This window comes from Parasteatoda tepidariorum, chromosome 5 (assembly GCF_982258835.1).
Source record: "Parasteatoda tepidariorum strain Cologne lab strain chromosome 5, Ptep-v5.0, whole genome shotgun sequence".
Lineage (NCBI taxonomy): Eukaryota > Metazoa > Arthropoda > Arachnida > Araneae > Theridiidae > Parasteatoda > Parasteatoda tepidariorum.
In genome coordinates this window covers 94231798-94255491 of record NC_141759.1, presented here as the reverse complement: position 1 = coordinate 94255491, position 23694 = coordinate 94231798, and the positions used below count along the sequence as shown (strand labels likewise).

The 23694-nt window shown below is 27.0% G+C and overlaps 2 protein-coding genes and 2 pseudogenes across 4 annotated transcripts; 2 read left to right on the top strand and 2 right to left on the bottom strand.

The window, feature by feature from the left end:
- Positions 1-2568: 2568 nt before the first annotated feature.
- LOC107439931 (protein lethal(2)essential for life) lies at positions 2569-3517 on the bottom strand. Its single transcript, XM_016052684.5, has one exon. The coding sequence runs from the start codon at positions 3281-3283 to the stop codon at positions 2774-2776; it is 510 nt and encodes a 169-aa protein (XP_015908170.1). The 5' UTR covers positions 3284-3517; the 3' UTR covers positions 2569-2773.
- Positions 3518-5350: 1833 nt separating this feature from the next.
- Positions 5351-6283, top strand: LOC107439930 (protein lethal(2)essential for life pseudogene; annotated as a pseudogene). The gene has a single exon (XR_015433849.1). The product of XR_015433849.1 is annotated as a protein lethal(2)essential for life pseudogene (transcript).
- Positions 6284-15672: 9389 nt separating this feature from the next.
- Positions 15673-16606, bottom strand: LOC122268425 (protein lethal(2)essential for life). The gene has a single exon (XM_043056292.3). It carries the CDS (start codon positions 16385-16387, stop codon positions 15878-15880), a length of 510 nt encoding a protein of 169 aa, XP_042912226.2. The 5' UTR covers positions 16388-16606; the 3' UTR covers positions 15673-15877.
- A 2028-nt stretch (positions 16607-18634) lies between these two features.
- Positions 18635-23332, top strand: LOC147809879 (protein lethal(2)essential for life pseudogene; annotated as a pseudogene). Its single transcript, XR_015433848.1, has 2 exons — positions 18635-19534; positions 23198-23332. The product of XR_015433848.1 is annotated as a protein lethal(2)essential for life pseudogene (transcript).
- Positions 23333-23694: the final 362 nt, after the last annotated feature.

Sequence of the window (23694 nt, the reverse complement as noted above, 5' to 3'; positions counted from 1 at the left end):
ATTTAATGACTTGCTTTTTCAAGCATGTAGATTTAGTGTTATTTTCGAAAATCACTTCTGTTTGTGTGGAATTCTACCCAAATAACTTACATGTTCTGCAATTTAAATAAAACTATTTAAGTTATACTAGCATATTATGAAATTCTAAATAGCTTTGTTATAAAGTAACTAAAATATGCATTTATTTTTCATCCTACATGAAAAAAATCTTTCCTTTAAAATTAAAATTTATACATAATACTTATAGAATATTATTTAATAGAAATAATATTCAGAAATATAGTAGAATATTATTTACAGAAAAGATTTATTTTTCTTGAAATAATATTTTTTCTACTAAGTCAAAAGAAAAAATATTATTTCAAGAAAAATTAAATTATGTAACATTTAAAATTACTTGCTTTTCAAGCATGTAGATTTAGTGTTATTTTCGAAAATCACTTATGTTTGTGTGATTTCCACCCAAATAACTTACATGTTCTGGAATTTAAACAAAACTATTTAAGTTACATTATGAAATTTTAAATAACTTTGATAGAAAATAACTAAAATATGTATTTAGTTTTCATTCTAAATGAAAAAAATCTTTCCTTTAAAATTAAAGTTTATCTGTAACACTTAATGACCTTTAAAATACGTTTTCAAAAGTAACAAATCGGATATATTCAACCAGGGCAAAATTTGCCAACCAGCTACTGTACAATAATACAGAGGTAAATAGCATTTAAAAAATGTTCCCATATGCAAATATGCCATATTAACATATTATCTTAAAACACATAGGGAATTATATTTCGAAACTACTTTAATTCAAGCTTATTTCTTAAAATTTTTCTTCATTTTAGAAATAACCTTGCAATGTTTACCATATTTGGAAAAATGCCTCAAATTCAGAATATTAATATTTTAATAATTTTAAAGTTTCAATTTTTGCAGAAAAGTGACCACAGTTAAAAATGCTGCAACGGGCCAATAGCAAATTTTTCCACTTTTGCCCTATACCCTCTCTTTAAAATGCACAATACTAACTTTCGTTTTTTACTATACAGCTAATAAATTTTAATTTTATTTAACAAAGTTTTGTACAACTGGGACGAGAAAGTTGCACTATTATGTTTGAGTTTTTCTTTTTCTTTGTGCCCATAAATTTAGTATTAGGTAGAGGTATTTAGAAAGATAACCAGGTGAAAAGAAACTCACAATTTAACCCTTTTTTATATTGTGGGAGTTTAAAAAAATAAGAAGTTGGTATAGGTCAGTATTTTTTTGGTAGCTTTACACTGAGTCAGGTTAACCAAAGGGTAGCGCAAATTACTATAAGCATAAGTTTAATGTAATGCTTGAAAGAATAAAATAAAATTCACAACTTGCATAAAAATTTTATGTGCGGTAATTTTTGCTGCATTTTTCTTATTTTGTAATTTATCGTGGCAATTGTAACAGGCATCATCTTTTAAAACAGAACTGCTTTCTTCTAAAAATTAAGTCGTTATACATGTTAACTCTCAATTTCTATCAACAATTAAGAAAATTAGTTTAAGGATATTTAAAGTTGTTTCAAAAAATATTTAATTTCATTTAAAATAATACAATACTAAGATAAAAGTTGTTTACTTTATATTTATAAATGTTATATAAATCTTTAGCTTTGAAACATTAAATGTCATGTTTCATGCTTTATCTTAGGATTAATAGTTTAGAATAAGTTCCAAATTTATAGCAAATACTGAAAAAAAAAAGTCTCAATTATATTTCTACAGAAATTTTCTTCAACTTCATAATTGCTCACATTTAACAACTAGATCAATAATTCTCAGTTTAATACCTAAAATACGTAAAGAAATATCCACTATCATAAAATATTCATTAATTGTAAATTAATATTTTATCTAAGTGCTATGAAGTTTTCTTATTTGAGATTAGCAGCTTAATAAATTTGAAAATATTAGAAAATTTCTATTAAAAATTTTAAATTTTCATATCAATAGTAAAGCAATTTAAAAATGCCAAACTTAAAAAAATAGAGCAGAAGATTAAAAAATATTAACAAATATAAATATTTCAAGTTTATTGTACTTTGTATAAAAAGTTAATTTGTAAATAAACATAGCTTCCAACTCTACAACTTTTAACATTTTCTAATTTTTAATTTATCTTAAACTTTTATTAAATAAAACAATTTTTAATTATTAACATTCACTTCTTAAACTTGGAAAAAAAAACTTAAATGAAAATTATCTTACCAATTAAAAACTGAAATTCTTTTAATAGTATTCAACACTACAATTTTAATACATTTCAGAATAATTGTAAAAAGTTTCAGCATTTATAATCAATAACTAATCTGATTATTAAATTAAGCAGATTTATATTAAAATTAAAACAGAATTTCTCATAGCTAATATAAATTTACTGTAATCTTAACATTGCCTACTTAATAAAACTAAATTAAATATTTCAAATTCTAATTTGAAATTAACTACTTTATAAATAGTACTAAATTTCTAATTATGTTAACATTATATATAAAAAAGTAATGTGTAAGAATGTAAATAAAGACATCAAAAATAATTTCAATTAAATATTTTAATGAACATTCAATGTTTACAAAAATGAGATTACTTACAGAATGATGTTGACAACATAATGCTTTATCACAGGTATTATAATTCCAAACGGGTATTATAATTCCTAATAGGTAATACTATTAATAACACCTAGTTATTAGAACATCAAATATTCCAGTTCATTAAATATAAAGTCTCTAAAAGTTCTAATTACCCTCAGGCTTCTGAATAGTAATTGGAATGACTTTCTCATCAGTTGGAGGTGGTTCAATGGCTTTTTTAGGAGCTTCGATCACTAAAATTCCATTTGGAGTAAGAGAAGACTTCACAGTTTCAGGTTCGGTTCCATCCGGCAACATGTAGCGTCGAGTAAACTCTCTGGTAATGAATCCGTGTTCGTCGGTCTTTTCTTCGTGTTTTCCGTGAATAACAACAGTATTATCAACAGTTTTCACACTTATTTCATCAGGCTTGAAGTGGCTAACATTCAATTTCACCTCGAAGTTATCTTTATCGTTCTTGACTTCGGACTGTCCAGAAGAATCTAAGTTCAGCTGGGTCCTGGGTCGAAGCAAATATCCACGATAGAGACGTGGTGGCAATAAATCAGAATCCATCAGACCCATTCCAAAGTTTTGGTCAAGAAGTGTTGCTGGATAATCAAAACTATCCCACCAAGAGCGACGGGATAACAAAGGCAATAGAGAGTATGCCATTTTCAAAGTAAACAAGCGAAGAAATGAACAATAGCTCCGAAAGATTTGCTTTTAAACAGCACAGCAACAAATTCACTGGATGAAATTTGACAGCAAACTATCACGCTATGATCTCTGATCTGTCAAAACATAGCAGCGCTTCATTTTATATTCTCAGCTGTTATCCAGAATTTTCTCCAGCGAGCGAGATGTTACCATGGAAACAGCGTGAAAGTTCGGAGGCGTTCCATGAAGTTCTCTTCTGCTTTTTGTCAGTAATTTGGCGTCTTATCGCTCTTTTGGCAATACGAGTTCTTTTTATGATTTTGATATTCAATTAAAGCTTTTTTTTCCTTCTTTCTTTAAAAATTTTTTTTTTTCTTAATCAGGAAGAACATTTAAAACACGTCAGAAAGTAAACTCAATGAGACATTATCTGTCTATTTTATTTAAAATTTTGTTTAAAAAAATGTTCATTAGCTAGTTATAAATTTTTGTATTCAAATTAGGAAGAAAAAAAAAAATGCAAAAACAAGCTAATTTGAAGTAGTTTTTTATTTTATTTCTTTATTTACTAATTTTTATGATAAAAGGGACATTTTTTAGAATGTGAAATTTTCTTACAGCTTTGCGAATCAAAAATAATCATCATAAAGTTATTGGTAACCTCATAAAATGAACATAGCAATATGCTTTAAAGTAAACATTAAATAATAATAATAACAATAATAATCATTCGAAAAGTTATTTTTAGCAATTCTATTAAAGAAATGCATTTAAATAAATTAGTTTCATAAATTTTTTCATAATTTTTCAAAGCTTTCATGCCTAAATTAGCTGGGAGATTTCAATTTGCTTATTTTGTTTTCAACATGAAAAATTGTTTGTAGAATAATATTTTTATTTTCGGTTTTAAAATTAAAAAAAAGAATTTTTTTCGAAAATATAGAAATTTTTTTAACATTTATACAAAATCAAGAAGTGACTACCTAATTTTAGTGATTTAAGATAATTATATAAATATGTAAAATTATGATTAAAAAAGCTTTCGAAAAGAAATCAATTTTTAAGCATTCGAGAGATTAATTACTTGTGTTTATAAATTTTTAATACATAAATTTCAAAATTGAGTTTTCTTATAATTATTTACAATTTTTTTAAATAAAAAAATAGTAATAAAATACAATGAAAGATGAATAAACAATTTCTAATGAAAAGCCATAAAATCCTTTTTTTTTGGTATAACATAAAAATATGAATTGTTAAAAACAAAAAAAATTTTTTTTTTAACAGTGTTGGGGAAAAGAAAAGAGATTATAATTGTTGTAAAAACAATGTCCTACTTATAATCTCAAATTGACTCGATATTAAAATAGTAATCATTTCGATTTTTCTTTGAATTTATTATTATATTTTGATGAATTATTATTTTAATTCTTATTTGATTTGAACTTTAAACTGAATAAATTATTATTTAAAATTATATTGAATTTATTTATTATAAAAGTTTATTAAATTTATTATTTAAATTAAAAAACTTTTTTTCTTGCGACGTTTCAATTTTATAAAGAATGAAATGTTGCATTACAATGAAAAATGCTCAGTTTTAGTGTTTTTTTGACAAATTATATAAATAAATGGAAAAATAACCAAATTAAAAATGTCAAAATGTATTGTAAAAGCTTGACTTTGTGAAATATTTATATTTGTGTACGTGTACTTCGTGTGCAGATAAACGCAGAAAATAATAAATATTTTTCAAAAAATTTTGAGCAATACTAGTCATTATATTAATTTCCAAAATTATCATATATGACGTTTGAGTAGAGTTTAACTTTTTAAACATAAAATTTTCACAGTAAAGAATTTTTATTATATTCATGTAATTACTTTATATTTTGATCGTATTTATATTCATTTTCAAATCAATATTCATTTGTGTAAAAAAAATAAATAAATTAGAACTAGAATTTTCTTCGTTTGGCAGTAAAGAAAAATTCTTTACTTTCGCCAAAGAAGCAACAGGCGTTAATTCAAGTATGGTAACCTTTACTCTGTAGACTAACCAATGAGAGTTCAGAGAATTCTCCAGTAAAATCATTTTCTATCTAGAAAACTCTTGAGCGGATGTAAACACCATATTTAAACTGTTGAATTTTAGCTAAGTGTTAGATTTGGTGATAGAATCTTGCTGTTGTTATTATTTTTCTAACAGTTTTGAGTCTAAGCAATTTGTGAATTACTCGGTGAGTTTGAACTGTGATTGATATTGTTCTACTTTAAAATCTAAGATATTTCTGTGTTGCTCAGTGAGTTTGACAAATTGTTTTGTTATCTCTCAACATGTTGGCCTCTCGAATTCTTCGTGACCTCTACGATCCTTTTGAACTGCGATCACCTAGATTAGGACTGTTTGACGACTATTTTCAACCAGCTCATATACATCTGAACATAGTTCACCCTCGACGACGTCAAACCAGCACTTCGTCAACTGATGATTCCAACAACTTCAAAATGATGCTAAACGTCAAACATTTCAGACCCGACGAAATTGACGTTAAAACAGTTGACGATTATGTAGTGGTTCGCGGAAAACACGAGGAGCAAGCAGATGAACATGGTTTTGTTTCCAGAGAATTTACCAGACGCTACAAACTACCTGATGATGTCGAGCCCGATAAAGTGGTCACTTCTCTCAGCCAGGATGGAATTCTGACCATCAAAGCACCCAGGAAACAGCTAGAGCCTCCTCCTAAAAATGAACGAGTTGTACCGATTACTATTCAGAAACCAGCTGTTGTTGAAGAAGCTCAGAAACAACAACAAATGCAGGAACAGGCTTCTGCGGAAGAAAACAAATGACTGGTGAACTGTTAAGTTGAACTGTTAGTTTGCTACATTGTGTAAATTTTTGTAAATGATCTTCGTTTACTATTTTTCTGTGATATCATCCAAGTCTTTATCAGCATAGTTCAATACTGTGGAATAATTATTTCAAATAAAGGTTAAGTGAGTAAAAAAGGTTCCATTCATTTCTCCAATTTCACACCATATTATTTAATGTTTATTTTTTTTAATTAATTTTTTCATGGTATTAATTGGATTAATTAATGAAAATTTAATTTTTAATATCTTAACTTCATTTCAAAACCTTGTTTAAGTATTCAAATGTTGAAAGTATATTAGTAGCTATATAATTAAGTCCATATCTTATATAATATATTCTCTCTATATTTTGATAAACTTTGAAAAGACTGTTTTTAGTGACAAATTAATGTAGATTATTATAAAATTTAAGTAGGTATATTTTATTTTATGATTGGAAAAATTTTGATATTTAAGTAGGTAGTATGTTTAAATCTTAATCCTATCATGGTCTCAATGAATTAAAATTTTTATTGGCAATCTGAGATCATGTACCATAGACAAATTTTTTGTTTCTGTTGACTTCCATTTTTTAATATTGGAAACAAAACATATTAACTAATTTTTCAATGTCAGTATGTATATCAGATTAGATCTTTACAATAGATCAGATAAGATGTATATCAGATCTTTTAAATAAAAATATCTTTTATGGTCTAATGAAATTAATATTGTAAGTTCTTTAAACAAAATTTAAAAATAAAATTAGTTTTCTATATTTAACTACATTCGTGTCAATGTATTACATTAATTACATTAGTGTTATGTCTAATATTAGTGTTAATGTATTTGTTTAAAATTATATAAGATTACTCTATTTGAGACAAATATTTTCTTAATTGAAATTTTACATGGCAATATCTTTTAGTTTTGTTGGTATTATAGTTATGGTTAATGAGTGATGGTTTTGCAAAGTCTTCAATTCGGCTAAAATTGGCATATATTCTAGTTGTACTAAAGTAGTCACTTAAATATTTAAATTTTTTTTATAAGTGTATCAGCATGAAATTTCAGTAGGTTTTTAACATTAATTATAGACGATAATAAAAACATGTAATTTAAATATACGAGAAAATTTTAGGTAGACTATATCAGATTCCATGTTCAGCACCAGTGACAACAAAAATGTATAATAAAAAAATACATGTTTTGGTAATTGAAATTTACAAATTAAACTAGATTTTGCACTTTCTTAGCAAAATGTGATGTGTTTCATTTTGACAATTTATAAAGTGGGACATATGTGAAAAAAAGCAAACAAAATTATTTTCATTAGTGTTTAAAAAATTTTTTTTTTGCATTTTTGAGCAATGTCATATAGTTCTAATTTTTTGCCCCTTTCTTCTGTAAATTTAGCTTCAATTGTTTCATATTTTATTTTTTTACTTGAGAAGCTGCAAAGGTTAGATAATCAATTCAACCCAAAATCAAAACTTCTACCACTTTCTGACAAACAAAACAATTGGAATTTATTTGAGGACTTCATTTAAAATCACACAGTATGTTTCAAACGAAACAACTTGAAAGCTCTATTCTATAGTTTATGCTGAAAATTGTGAGAATATGAACATTTAAAAATTTATTTCTTTTTTAGAGGTATTTGTTAAAAAAAGTAGTTTTAAATTTTAAAATCACATAAAATGTATTAATACCCTCTCTAAAAAATATACTTATAAAAATTTAACCAGTTAAGAATCTCCGTGGCAGAATCACAGTGACATGACAACATTTTCGCAGAACGTTAGAGCTCTTGCAGAAAGTTTTTCGGCAGTTTTTGATATTAATTTTCACGTATTGTTTGAAATATATAAATATCCTGATATATTTCAAACAATATGGAAAATTTGAATCATGCATTTGAATATTTACTTTTTAAAGCAATAATTGTATCGAATTATTGGGGCAGTTGTTGTTGTTGTTGATTTCTCCATAGTTTTTAAATCCGATATTTGATATAAATTTATTACAACAATCTAATCTCGAACGGAAACACGCATTTGAGGAGTCTGATTCACGTAATTTCTTCTTTTTTTCGACAATTACTACTACGGATTTCATTTTTTTTTAAAAATTTATTTTATAGAGATGATTATTTACAAAATGCGAAGAAGGAAATAACTTGTGCTCCCCGCCCCAACAAAATACAAGAATTTCACCCATGATATTAGAATAAAAATTTTTCATGCATTCAATTAAAAAATATTAGTTTTTTTTTGCACTTTTGCTTCTTTAAATTAGTAACATATATGTTTGTTATTATTAAAAATATTAGTGCTAGAGAGTTTGTCGCAGATTGTTTGAAACAATTCTGCCACAGGGTTGAGAAAAATCCTAATAAAGTAAATAATTGTCACAGATTGCTCGAAAAAATTCTACCACAGGGTTGAGAAAAATCCTAATAAAGTAAATAATTTTCGCAGATTGCTCGAAGCAATATTGCCGCAGCAGGGTTGAGAAAAATCCTAATAAAGTAAATAATTGTAATAGTAATCAGAATTAAACCTATAAATAGATATACAACCTTCTATTAAACCCATTACAAATATTTTTATCAGTGTGTAATTATTATTTAAACAGTGAGTTAATTTTGATTCAAAATTGAATATGAATAAAAAAGCAGTGCTTTCAAGGGATGGGGGCTTGTGATCAAAGGACACGCAGGGCGGGCCACTCTTAAAAAACGCTTAGGGTGGACACTGTATGTATACAGAGAGAAAAATTTTTCCGCTGTGGGAGGACGGTGATTGTTGGGTTGGCCCTAAAAAGATTCAAGAATTAATAACCAACTATCATTTTGTGTTAAAAATATAAAATAATACTGAACTTGTACCACATATGCTTGGGGAGGAGAGATTTTATTTTATATTATAACCGTCGTTGAACAGCCGACCCAATTTTTTGGGTTTACGACTACTAACGTTCAACTCCGTAGCCTTGTAATTTTGAACCAATCCATAAGACAAGGAAACTCCTGGATCAGTACCCCCAGGGGTATTGATTTGTTATGGGAACATGAAGGACTTTGCGACTCGACAGATTTAGTGTGCATCAGTCACCATTTACTACACAGGGAGTCTTCGGCTGGCAGGGATCGAACCCATGAACTCTTGGATATGGGCTCAGTGTCCGACCAACCTGGCTATCCCGGCCTCACTTTTGATGGTTTTAAAAAATGGTTATTGCTCATAGTGTGCGTTTGAAAAAAAAATTAGCATTAATCGAAATGCGTATAAAAGAAAATAATTTTAAACGCGTGTTTGAAAGAAAAAGAGACATATAGCTTAAAATATACGTTTTATTTTATTTTATCTCCGGCGATGAACAACCGACCCAATTCTGAGTTTACGACAATCTATTTTCCACTCCTAAGCCTTGAACCTACCCAGAAGACAAGGGAACTCTTGGATCAAGCATCGGGACAAGCAAGCCTTCGTGGAGGACTTTCTGATGAAACTAACCCGCATTTACGTTATATAGAGAGGAAAACTAAGAAAGCCTCAAATGGAAAACCGGACGCAACTTGATTCTAACCCATGATCCGTGTACCACTAAGGATATTTTACGTCAGAGCAGAATAATTTGTATCAATCAGCAACCGTAGCCGCACCTGGGTCACCTCAGTGTATGGCGAACGCTCCATTCCCTGAGCCACCGTTGCTCTAAAATGTACGCTTGAAAAACATAGGAATCGCTCAAAATATGCATTCGTAAAAAAAAAAAAAAAAAAGAGAGAGGGAGGTCATATCTTACTCAAACTGAGAGTTTAAGAAAATGGGCACAGTATTCTGATTTTTTTTCTTTTGAAAAAAAAATAAAATAAAACTATAGTCATGACTATTGATCCATTTAAAGGAATTAATTAGTGAATAATAATTGTTCTTGGTGTTTTTTTAAAGAAAAAAAAGAAGCTGATTTTCATACTGATTTGATACACGCGGCTTTTAAGAGCTTAAAGGTCAAGTTCAATGTAAAAAGGTTATTTCATGCTACGTTCAGTTTCCTTTCAAAACGCGCATACTTTTTCTTAAGCGCGCTCTTTTAACTAAACCCATTTTTTTGAAATTCGTGTTCTTATCCGTTTTTTAAAGCTTCATGCGCAATGAAAACCGAAATTAATTAAATAAGAGATCACTTTAATTGAGACGGAAGATGATTTTTAAAGATTAATTGGAAGATTTAATTGAGATGCGAAAGAAAGCTATTTGTCAGAAGAAATTTATCGATTTTTTTTCTTTTTTGCTTCATTCCTGCTATTATAATTACTCAAAAGAAATTTCAGAACTATGAGGCGTTCTATAAAAACTATTAACCATTTGATAAGAATTTTGGGCGTTTGCAAAAAATAGTTGTAAATAAGGCAACACAAGAGGAATTGAATATTACGTTAATCTACAATTTCATTGAGATAATTAAAACTTATTCCAAATTAATGAAATGAGTAAAAAATGGTACTAAGATGCTATGTAAAAAGTTATTTTTTTATCGCCCTTTTCTGGCACAATTATCAGAGTAGACCAAACTCCACCGTTCTTTGAATAAACGTACCTCTTTTCGGCTGATTTGGATTTTCGAATACCAAAATTATCGAGGGAACACCAGATTTATTTTCACCCTTTCTTATTAATTGACAATCTTATATCAAAAGATAGCTGCTGAATCGAGTTAATATCCCCCCATCTGTTTATTTGTTGAAATTAAAGAGAAATGATTAAAAGCATATTCAGAATTCTTCTTTCTCTCCACCCATTTTTCGATTAAATTCAGGCGTAAGAAATGAGGCCTCTTTAAAAAATTTTAAGAATATTTGACTGTTCGAAGTTGTGCATATTTTTTTCTTATCATAGAAATATTTCCGCATTAAAAACTAATTTAAAACATTGATTTAGATTTTCATAAATAAAAACACTTACAATTCTTTCCAATTTAAATGATTTTTTTTTGCCCCTTTTAGTGATTACGATTCTGTTTTCAAAAATATATAAATATAGAAGCGAGCTGAGAGCATCCCACTGAGTCTCATTGAAAACTAAAAAAATCTTTTTTACCTTTCTACACACCAGCAGAAAAGTGTAAAAATAAGCCTTTTTGAATTTTTACCCCTTAGTAGAAATTTTTTTAAAATTAATTCTAATAATTAGGGGATATGAAAAAAAAGTTTGTTAAATTATTTTCTTCTATTAACAGATGGCAGCACAAATGCTGGTAAATTTCTGAAACCCAGAGTTGTTTTCGACACTCGCTCAACAATTTCTCCAGTGAATCAACCAAATTGAATAAAAGTAATTGTTAGTTAAGGACGGTTCTCAACGTTTGAAGAATAAAATAGGTTTAAATTTAAGTTCAAATGAAATCATGACATTTTACTTTTATTTTAAAGAATATGAAGAAGGAATAAATGCTTACATGAATAAATGAATATTGTTAAAGTATTTTTAAGTACTAGATGGCAGCACCACAAACTCCCAAGAAAAGGAAAAACTAGTTACTCATACTTGAAGCTTGAGAAAATAAAACCTCCTTTGCTTCTAAAATTTGTACTGCCGTCATCTAGTAGCGTTTAGTAAAAACAGAACAGCCAAAGAAGCCTTGAATAACAATTTTATATTTAGATTTATTATAATTAATGACATTGTATTCAAAAATATATCTATAAAACAAAAATGATTAAAAATGCATAAGATTTCTTTAAAAATTCCATTTTGTAGTGATTCTTAAATACCTGGCATAATCAGTTTCAAAATGAATGAGTATCTTTAAATTTGAAATGAGAGAATAGTGGAGACCCTTTCATTTTGTAGAAATTCTTCACTACCGAAGTATAAAGAGATACAGCAAAAAAATATTTTACATTTGCATATTTTTAATTTACGGCCATAAGTCATAATAAGGTACACAGAATATGAATTATACTGCCAGATAGCTAATATTAGGTACACATATGTGAATCTCAGGTTTAAATTGAGTAGAAGAACATAAATATTTCAAATGTTAAACTGAACCTAAAGTTGGAACAAACATACATATTGTTATATTATGGTCTACAATACAATAATGAATAGATTTTATAATTATGTGGAAAAAAATAATCAATTTTTAAAAAAATACTAAGTTTTATCTAAGCGGAAAGCAATACTTCATTAAATCTCAGTTTCAAAGCTATTTCAATTATGCAAATCACGCAAAACAAATAATTGTTGGAAAGAAACTAAATTTAATTATAAAAAAATACTTATTCTCCGGGGTAATATTTCAAAATTACGGAAAAAAATACAATAATTTAAAGTTATTAATGTTAAAAAATTATTTAGTTATAATATTACAACATTAAATGTAAGTTCCTTAAAGTTGAACAATTAGTTAAAATACACATAAAAATATTACTAAATAGTCATATAAGCTATTATAGCAAAGCTTTTTTAACTATGCAAACAAATAATTATTGAAAAAAAACTAACATTAATTATTTAAAAAAAACTAAATTCTTAGAGACATTTCAAAATTATGGAAAAAAACACAAAAAATTATAAAATGTATGCATTCACCTTAATATAAAATTAATTAAAATACACAAAAATATTACTAAATTGATACAAAATTAAATACTCATAATACTATGAGATTTCACTTGACTACTGCATTGTCATAAATTTAGCCAAGAGTACCAGGTACAAAGGTACTCAGAAGTGGATCTGCATATTCCTGACTGTATTATTTTTCAATAATGAGTAAAAATAAATTTAAAAGCTTCATATAGATCACAGAACTACTTCTAAGAATACTAATATTCTTAAAATAATATTTTTTCTACTAAGTCAAAAGAAAAAATATCATTTCAAAAATAACTAAATTATGTAATATTTAAAATTTTTTGCTTTTACGTAGATTTAGTGTTATTTTCAAAAATCACTTCTGTTTGTGTGGAATTTTACCCAAATAACTTACATGTTCTGCAATTTAAATAAAACTATTTAAGTTATACTAGCATATTATGAAATTCTAAATAGCTTTGTTATAAAGTAACTAAAATATGCATTTATTTTTCATCCTACATGAAAAAAATCTTTCCTTTAAAACTAAGGTTCATATCTAATACTTGGGTAATGGTTCATATCTAATACTTGGGTAATGACATTTAAAATATGTTTTTAAAAGTACCAAATTGGATATATTCAACCAGGGCAAAATTAACATTTATCAACCAGTTACAGTACAATAATACAGGGATAAATAGCGATTGAAAAAAGTCCCCAAACGCAGAAATGCCATATTATCTTAAAACACATAGGGAATTATATATTTCGAAACTACTTAAATTCAAGCTAATTTCTTAAAATTTTTCTTCATTTTTGAAGTAACCTTGTAATGTTTATCATAGTTCGAAAAATGCCTCAAATTAAGAATATTAATATTTTAATCATTTTAAAGTTTCAATTTTTGCAGAAAAGTGACCACAGTTAAAAATGCTGAAACTGGCCAGTAGCAAATTTTTCTACTTTTGCCCTATACATTTTCTTTAAAATGCACAATACTAACTTTTGTTTTTTTACTATACAGCTAATTAATTTTAATTTTATTTAACAAAGTTTTGTTCAATTGGGACGAGAAAGTTGCACTATTATGTTTGAGTTCTTCTTTTTCTTTGTGCCCATAAATTTAGGATCACGTAGAGGCAGGGCTGGATTAACCTATAGGCACATGCCTAGGGCCTACGAAATTCAGGGGCCTGCGAAAAACTTGGGAGAAAAAAATTTGTTGACAAAAATAATTTAGCTTTAAAAACAACAAGTGTATTTTGCACAAAATTATGAAGATACAAATAAAAATATAATATTTTTCGGTAATAAATTATTTTGCAGAATCTTATGATCTAATATATTACTTTTTTGCGATTTTCGGTTGCGATTTTTGGCAGATAAAGTTCGATAAACAAATTTGTAAATTAAAATCCATATTAATAAAAATGTAAAAAAAAAAAAAATGTGCAAGAAAATTTTAGCATATATTTTGAAAAGAGGGAGGAGGGGGGGTAGGAGGGGAGGGCCCAAAAACGGCTATGCCTAGGGCCTACGAAAGGTATAATCCGGCTCTGGGTAGAGGTATTTAGAAAGATAACCAGGTGAAAGAAAACTCTCAATTTAACCCTTTTTTTTATTGTGGGAGTTTAAAAAAATAAAAAGTTGGTAAAGGTCAGTATTTTTTTGGCAACTTTACACTGAGTCAGGTTAACCAAAGGGTAGCGCAAATTACTGTATGCATAAGTTTAATATAATACTTGAAAGAATAAAATTCACAACTTGCATAAAAATTTTATGTTCGGTAATTTTTGCTGCATTTTTCTTATTTTGTAATTTATCTTGGCAATTGTAACAGGCATCATCTTTTAAAACAGAACTGCTTTCTTCTAAAAATTAAGTCATTATACATGTTAACTCTCAATTTCTATCAACAATTAAGAAAATTAGTTTAAGGATATTAAAATTGTTTAAAAAAATATTAAATTTCATTTACAATAATACAATACTAAGATAAAAGTTGTTTACTTAATATTTACTGTAATATAAATCTTTAGCTTTGAAACATTAAATGTCATGTGTTCATGCTGTATCTTAGGATTAATAATTTAGAATAAGTTTCTAATTTATAGCAAATACTGAAAAAAAAAAAGTCTCAATTATATTTCTACAGATATTCTCTTCTACTTCATAATTGCTCACATTTAACAACTAGATCAATAATTCTCAGTTTAATACCTAAAATACGTAAAGAAATATCCATTATCATAAAATATTCATTAACTATAAATTAACATTTTATCTAAGTGCTATGAAGTTTTCTTATTTGAGATTAGCAGCTTAATTTTGAAAATATAAGAACATTTTTATTAAAAATTTTCATACTAATAGTAAAGCAATTTAAAAATGCCAAACTTAAAGAAATAGAGCAGAAGATTAAAAAATATTAACAAATATAAATATTTCAAGTTTATTGAACTTTGTATAAAAAATTAATTTGTAAATAAACATAGCCTCCAACTCTACAACTTTTAACATTGTCTAATATTTAATTTATCTTAAAATTTTATTAAATAAAACAATTTTTAATTATTAACATTAACTTCTTCAACTTGAAAAAAAAAACAACTTAAAATTATCTTATCTATTAAAAATTGAAATTCTTTTAATAGTATTCAACACTGCAATTTTAATACTTTTCAGAATACTTGTAAAAAGTTTTAGCATTTATAATCAATAACTTATCTAATCGGATTATCAAATTAAGCAGATTTATATTCAAAATAAAACAGAATTTCTCATTGCTAATATAAATTTACAGTAATCTTAACAATGCTTATGTAATAAAACTAAATCAAATATTTCAAATTCTAATTTGAAATTAACTACTTCAAAAATACTAAATTTCTAATTACGTTAACATTATACATATAAAAATGTTATGTGCAAAAATGTAAATAAAGACATCAAAAATAATTTCAATTAAATTTATTAACGAACGTTCAATGTTTACAAATATGAGATTACTTACAGAATGATGTTGACAACATAATGCTTTATCACAGGTATTATAATTCCAAATGGGTATTATAATTCCTAATAGGTAATACTATTAATAACACCTAGTTATTAGAACATCAAATATTCCAGTTCATTAAATATAAAGTCTCTAAAAGTTCTAATTACCCTCAGGCTTCTGAATAGTAATTGGAATGACTTTCTCATCAGTTGGAGGTGGTTCAATGGCTTTTTTAGGAGCTTCGATGACCAAAATTCCATTTGGAGTAAGAGAAGACTTCACGGTCTCAGGTTCGGTTCCATCGGGCAACATGTAGCGTCGAGTAAACTCTCTGGTAATGAATCCGTGTTCGTCGGTCTTTTCTTCGTGCTTTCCGTGAATAACAACAGTATTATCAACAGTTTTCACACTTATTTCATCAGGCTTGAAGTGGCTAACATTCAATTTCACCTCGAAGTTATCTTTATCGTTCTTGACTTCGGACTGTCCAGAAGAATCTAAGTTCAGCTGGGTCCTGGGTCGAAGCAAATATCCACGATAGAGACGTGGTGGCAATAAATCAGAATCCATCAGACCCATTCCAAAGTTTTGGTCAAGAAGTGTTGCTGGATAATCAAAACTATCCCACCAGGAGCGTCGGGATAACAAAGGCAATAGAGAGTAGGCCATTTTCAAATATCAAAGTAAACAAGCGAAGAAATGAATAATAACTCCAAAAGATTCGCTTTTAAACAGCACAGCAATAAATTCACTGGAAGAAATTTGACAGCCAACTATCACGCTATGATCTCTGAACTGTCAAAACATCGTAACGCTTTGTTTTATATTCTCAGCTGTTATCCAGAATTTTCTCCAGCGAACGAGATGTTACCATGGAAACAGCGTGAAAGTTCGAAGGCGTTCCATAAACTTCTCTTCTGCTCTTTGTCAGTGATTTGGCCTTTTATCGCCTTTTTGGCATAACGAGTTCGCTTTTTCAGCATATTTTGATATTCAATTAAAACTTCTTTTCATTCTCTCTTTAAAAAAAAAAAAAAAAAAGAAAAAAAAAAAAAAAAAAAAAACATTTGAAACACACGAGAAATTTAACCTAATGAGAAAATAACTGTCTATTTTAGGTAAAATTTTGTTTAAAAAATGTTCATAATCTAAATATAAATTTTTGTATTCTAATTAGAAAAAAAATGCCAAAAACAGACAAATTTGAGATAGTTTCTTATCTTATTTATTTACTTATTTTTATGATAAAAGGAACTTTTTTAGGATGTAAAATTTTCTTACAGCTTTGCGAGTCAAAAATAATCACCATGAAGATATTGGTAACCTCATAAAATGAACATAGCAATATGCTTTAAAGTGAACATTAAATAATAACAATAATTATCATTTGAAAAATTATTTTTAGCAATTCAATTAAAAGAATGCAATTAAATAAATTAGTTTCAAAAATGTTTTCTTAATTTTTCAAAACTTTCATGTTTAAATTAGTTGGAAGATTTTAATTTGTTTTTTTTTTTTGTTTTCAACATGGAAATTGTTTGTAGAATAATATTTTTACTTTTTATTCGAAAATTAAAAAAAATAAAAATAATTAAAAATATGGAATTTTTTTTAAATATTTATATAAAATCAAGAAGTGACTACCTAATTTAATTGATTTAAGATAATTATATAATTATGTACTATTACAACTTTGTAAAGCTATGATTAAAAAGCTTTCGAAAAGAAATCAATTTTTAAGTATTCAAGAGATTAACTATTTGTGTTTCTAAATTTTTAATACTTTAATTTCAAAATTGAGTTTTCTTATAATTATTTATAATTTTTTAAATAAAAAGATAGTAATAAAATATAAGGAAGGATAAATAAGTAATTTCTAATGGAAAGCCTTAAAATCATTTTTCAGGTATAATATAAAAATATGAATTACTGAAAAGAAAAATTTTTAAATTTTTTTTTAACAGTGTTGGGAAAAGAGATTATAATTGTTGTAAAAACAGTGTCCTACTTATAATCTCAAGCTTACTCGACATTAAAATAGTAATCATTTCGATTTTTCTGCGAATTTATTATTATATTTTAGTAAAGCATTATTTGAATTATTATTCGATTTGAACATTAAAATGAATGAATTATTATTTATAATTATTTTGAATTTATCAATAAAGTTTATTAAATGTATGATTTACATAAAAAAATTTTTTTCTTGTGACGTACGTTCCAATTTTACAGAGAATGAAATGTTGCATTAAAATGAAAAATGCTAAGTTTTAATGTTTCTTGAATAACTGTATAAATAAATGATAGAATGCAAAAATAGCCAAATTAAAAAGCTAAAATGTATTGTAAAAGCTCGACTTTGTCAAATATTTATGTTTTTTTTTGTGTGTATGTGTGTGTGGTTTGTACGCAGATAAACACAGAAAACAACAAATAATGTTTTTCACAAATTTTTTAGCAATATTACTCTTTCATAAATTTCCAAAGTGATCATAAATGTAGCTTGAACAATATTTAATTGAGTAGAATTTAGCATTTCAAACTTACAATTTTCTCACCAAAGAATTTTTTAAAATTTTTTTACTATATTCATGTAATTAATTTATATTTCGATTGCTGAATTAAATTGAATTTAATTTATAGTTTTTGAACTTAACATAAGCAGCATTCAAAAATAAAAATCACTATCTCATATAAATGATTATTTAGATATTTAGCGTACATTGTATTAGCTTATTTATTTTGTAAGCTTATAAAAAAAAATTCATTTTTGTAAAAATAAATAAGTTAGAATTTTCTTCGTTTGGCTTTCTTTACTTTCGCCAAACAAGCAACAGGCGTTCATCCATGTATGGTAACCTTTACTCTGTAGACTAACCAATGAGAGTTCAGAGAATTCTCCAGTAAAATCGTCTTCTCTCTAGAAAACTCCGGAGCGGATGTAAACACATATTTAAACTGCCGAATTTCAGGAAAGTGTTAGATTTGGTGATAGAATATTGCTGTTGTTTTTATTTCCTGACAGTTTTGAGTCTAAGCTAACTGTGAATTACTCTGTGAGTTTAAACTGCGATTGCTATAACTTTGTTTTAAATTCTAAGATATTTCTGCATTGCTCAGTGAGTTTGACAAATTGTTTTGTGATCTGTCAACATGTTGGCCTCTCGAATTCTTCGTGACCTCTACGATCCTTTTGAACTGCGATCACCTAGATTAGGACTGTTTGACGACTATTTTCAACCAGCTCATATACATCTGAACATTGTTCACCCTCGACGTCAAACCAGCTCTTCGTCAACTGATGATTCCAACAACTTCAAAATGATGCTAAACGTCAAACATTTCAGACCTGACGAGATTGACGTTAAAACAGTTGACGATTATGTAGTGGTTCGCGGAAAACACGAGGAGCAAGCAGATGAACATGGCTTTGTTTCTAGAGAATTTACCCGACGCTACAAACTACCTGATGATGTCGAGCCCGATAAAGTGGTCACTTCTCTCAGCCAGGATGGAATTCTGACCATCAAAGCACCCAGGAAACAGCTAGAGCCTCCTCCTAAAAATGAACGAGTTGTTCCGATAACTATTCAAAAACCAGCTGTTGTTGAAGAAGCTCAGAAACAACAACAAATGCAAGAACAGGCTTCTGCAGAAGAAAACAAATGACTGGTGAACTGTTAAGTTGAACTGTTAGTTTGCTACATTGTGTAAATTTTTGTAAATGATCTTCATTTACTATTTTTCTGTGATATCATCCAAGTCTTTATCAGGATAATTCAATACTGTGGAATAATTATTTTAAATAAAGGTTGAGTGAGTAAAAAAGGTTTCATTCATTTCTCCTGTTTTATACCATATTATTTAATGTTTATGTTTTTAAATAAATTTTTTCGTAAGATCAATTGGATTAATTAATAAAAATTTAATTTTTAATATCTTAACTGCATTTCAAAGCCTTGTTTAAGTATTCAAGGTAAATGTTGAAAGTATATTAGTCATATATAATTGAGTCTATATCTCTTATATAATATATTCTCTTTCTAGTTAGATAATCTTTGAAAACACTTTTTAGTGACAAATTAAATTAGATTATTATTGAAGATGCTAATATATTTTATTTTGTGATTAGAAAAGTTTAAAATTCAAGTATAGTCTGTTTAAATCTTAATCCTATCATGGTCTTAATAAATCAAAATTTTTATTGACAATCTTAGATCATGTAATAGACAAATTTTTTTTTGTTTCTGTTGACTTCCATTTTATAATATTGAACACAAAACATATTGACTAATTTTTCAATAATGTATATCAGATCTTTTAAATAAAAATATCTTTTATGGTTTAATGAAATTGTAAGTTCTAATACAAAATTTAAAAATAAAATCAATTTTCCACATTTAATAACATGAGTGTTAATGTAGTACATTAATTACATTAGCACTATGTATAATATTAGTGTTAATGTATTTGTTTAAAATTATATAATAAGATAACTCAAATTGAGACGAACATTTTTTTAATTGAAATTTTGCATGGTAATAACTTAAGTTTTGCTGGTATGTAATTATGGTTAATGAGTGATGGTTTTGCAGTTATAAATTTATTTAAAATTTATTTCATGATAAGGAGTTCAATTTTATTTGACAAAAATTAGCACAGATTTTATCAAAGTTTTCACTAAATATATTAATGTGTTTTATAAGTGTTTCAGCATGAAATTTCAGTGTATTTTTAACATTAATTATGAAAAGTAATATAAACATGTAATTTAAATGGGTCTGAATGTATGAGAAAATTTCAGGTAAGTTATATCGAATTCCATGTACATGTTATGGTAATAACATGTTTAAAACATTTTATGGTAATTAAAATTTACAAATTAAACAACATTACACTTTAGTACCTAAATGTGATATGTTTCATTTTGGCAATTTATTAAGTGGGACATATATGAAAAAGCAAACAATATTTTAATTTCTTCCTTTTTGCATTTTTGAGCTATGTAAAATTGTTCTAATAATTTGCGACTTTATTGTGTAAATTTAACTTTAATTGTTTTCTATTTTTTCTGAAATACAATGGTTAATTAATCAATACAACCCAAAATTAAAACATTAACCACTTTCTGACAAGCTAAAGAAATTGGAATTTATTAGAGCACCATATTTAAAATCACAATGAATCAATCATGTTTTCCGTGTGCAAAATTTTCCGTCTTTCTGTGAAATAAAAATCTCTTAGCATGCAAAATACGTGGGATTCACATTTATCTAGGCTTATGTTATATTAAGAATGTCTACCTTGAACTAGATAATTATTGTAAATGCAATTTTAATTTTGTATATGTTCAGAGAGCACTAGCAATAAAAAAGGACAGGGCACTTTCTCTCTGAAAAGGGCAGTTCGAGTTTTAAATGGGCACTCCCTTAACACCCTAAAAATTTCTCAAAATATTAAGTATTATGTAATAATTTAATTTTATCAACAAAAATGTTTAAACTACCCTTGTATATGTATATTTCGAATAGTAATTCTCTCTCATTATAAAAATAAGAGAAAAATTTGTAGTTTATAAAAGCAATTAAAAACATACGAAAAGGCAATCTCTGTGTATATTTTTTTCCAAAAATTTAACTAAAATTGATTAATTAATAATTAACTTGAAAGTTTTTTCCTATTATTTAAGTTGCAAATTGTGAGAATAGGAACATTTAAAAATTAGTTTTTTTAAAAAAAGTAGTTTTAAATTTTAAAATCATTAATGAAATGTATTAATACCCACTCCAAAAAAGATATACTTATAAAAATTTAAGCAGTTGAGAATAATCCTAAAAAAGTAAATATTTGTAATACAAATCAGAATTAAACCTATAAACAGATATACAACTTCCTATTTAACTTATTATTACAAATAATTTTATCAGTGAGTAATTATTATTTAAACTGTGAATTAATTTTTTTCAAAATGCAATATGGATTAAAAAAAAGCAGTGGGATTGCGGCTAGGGATCAAAGGACACGCAGGCCGGGACACTCTTAAAAAATGCTTAGTTTGAACATGGCATGTATACACAGAGAAATTTTTATTTCACTGTGGGATGATGGTAATGGTTGTGTTGGCCCTAAAAGGATTTAAGAATTAATAACCAACTATCATTTTGTGTTCGAAATATGAAATAATACTTAACCTGTATCACATTTATATGGGGAAGAGAGATTGAGGGGAGATTTCCATATCATGATCTGTGACAGAATAATCGCTAAGTCTTAGCAACTTCCGGGCAGCGGCTGCGAAAAACTAAAAAAAAAAAAAATTCACAGACAGGGACCAACTTGAAAAGTATAACTCGTAGCCATCCCCTGCAAAACATCTTCATGTTTTTTTTTAAAAAAAAATTCCAAGTTTTAAATCTATTTGGCACCTTGGCGATTGTAGTTGGTGAGGCAGATCACAATACAGAAATATTTCTGAGATTGACAATATTGTTCTTTTTGTGGGTTTTGTAATTCTTTTTTTTTTCAGTTGCTTTGATAGTGGCTGCTTTTTAGGTTGTTATTGGTAGGTAAGCACAAGCTCTTATCTCTCACATCTGGTCGAATTAATTCAGGCTTTCTATCAAGGATTAAACTCTAATGGACTAACCTAGATGAAGTGAAGAACTTTCTGCGAACATAGAATCTCAATTAAAAAACTTTCTGCTGGTAATAATAATTAACTCATAAGTTTATCGCAATATTAATTAACTCTTGAAACTGGTTCAAACCCATTTGTCGTCACCTATTTCGCCAAAATTTGAAAATCACTGATTTTTTAAACAAAAATGTTTAAATTTTTATAAAACTTTATATTGATTATTATATTGTACCAGCATGTCTGCAAAGCAGAGAAAAATAAGAAAATGTAGATAATTTTTTAATGTATGATACTAAAAAGTTTTCCGAGATGGTAAAAATTTTTCTGCGAACAACATTCACACATTCGTGAATATTATGCTTATTAGCCAGTGGGCCATTTTTACTGCACGTAAAAAAATTCGCAAGTGAATAAGAACTTGTTTTTTTAATTTTTTAAGGTAGAATATATTTCATCAATCTGGTTTTCCTTCTAAGGTGACTTTCTTAGGAGAGGGGGATTTTGACATCAGAAACTGGCTTTTGACATCAGAAACTGATTTTTGACATGTCTGGATATTTCTGTATCTTGATCTGCCACGCCAAGTACAATCGCCAAGGCGCCAAATTAATTGTAAATGGGAGAAAAAAAATTTTGACGAAAAATTCAGATGTTTGCCTGGGGTGGCTACAAGTTAATATATAGTAATTCATAGTTAAATGTTTATATACACTTAAAACTTCTGCTTTAAAAGATCCTCCGATTATCCAACAATTTCAATTTTGTGATATATCCCTAAATAATCTATTGTTTTTTAAACTAATAATTTATGCTTTGAATTAATGAGAAATTTTATATTTCAGATTATGAAAAACAATAATAAGTGGACATTTCAAAATTTTGGATCAGATTCTTTTAGGAGACCACGTAACCTCATCTTATGTGACATTTTGAGAAAATGGATTGTTTAATTTGGAAGAAATGCCTTATTTCAAAAAGTAATATGTGTTTCAATTTACAGTTTTGTTATTTTGTTGCCTATTGAAATTTAATAATTAGCTTGCTATTGTAGAAATGTATTTAGTATAAAATTTGTTAGTTTTTGTAGTAGTTGCAATCATATTTAAATGGATATTTTATTTTCAGATGTCATGTAATGCAAATAGTTCAATTAAAATATGTGTGTGATATTAAGGTTAATATTCACAAATAGTGGCACTGATTAGTTATGGTTTGTAACTAAGGTTTGTTGATTTACATCAATTCCTTTTTTGTTTTTAATTAACTTTATCAAATGACTTTTTTTAAAGGAATTAATCAGTTTAAAAATTCATCAGTTTTTAATATGAGGTTATTTAAA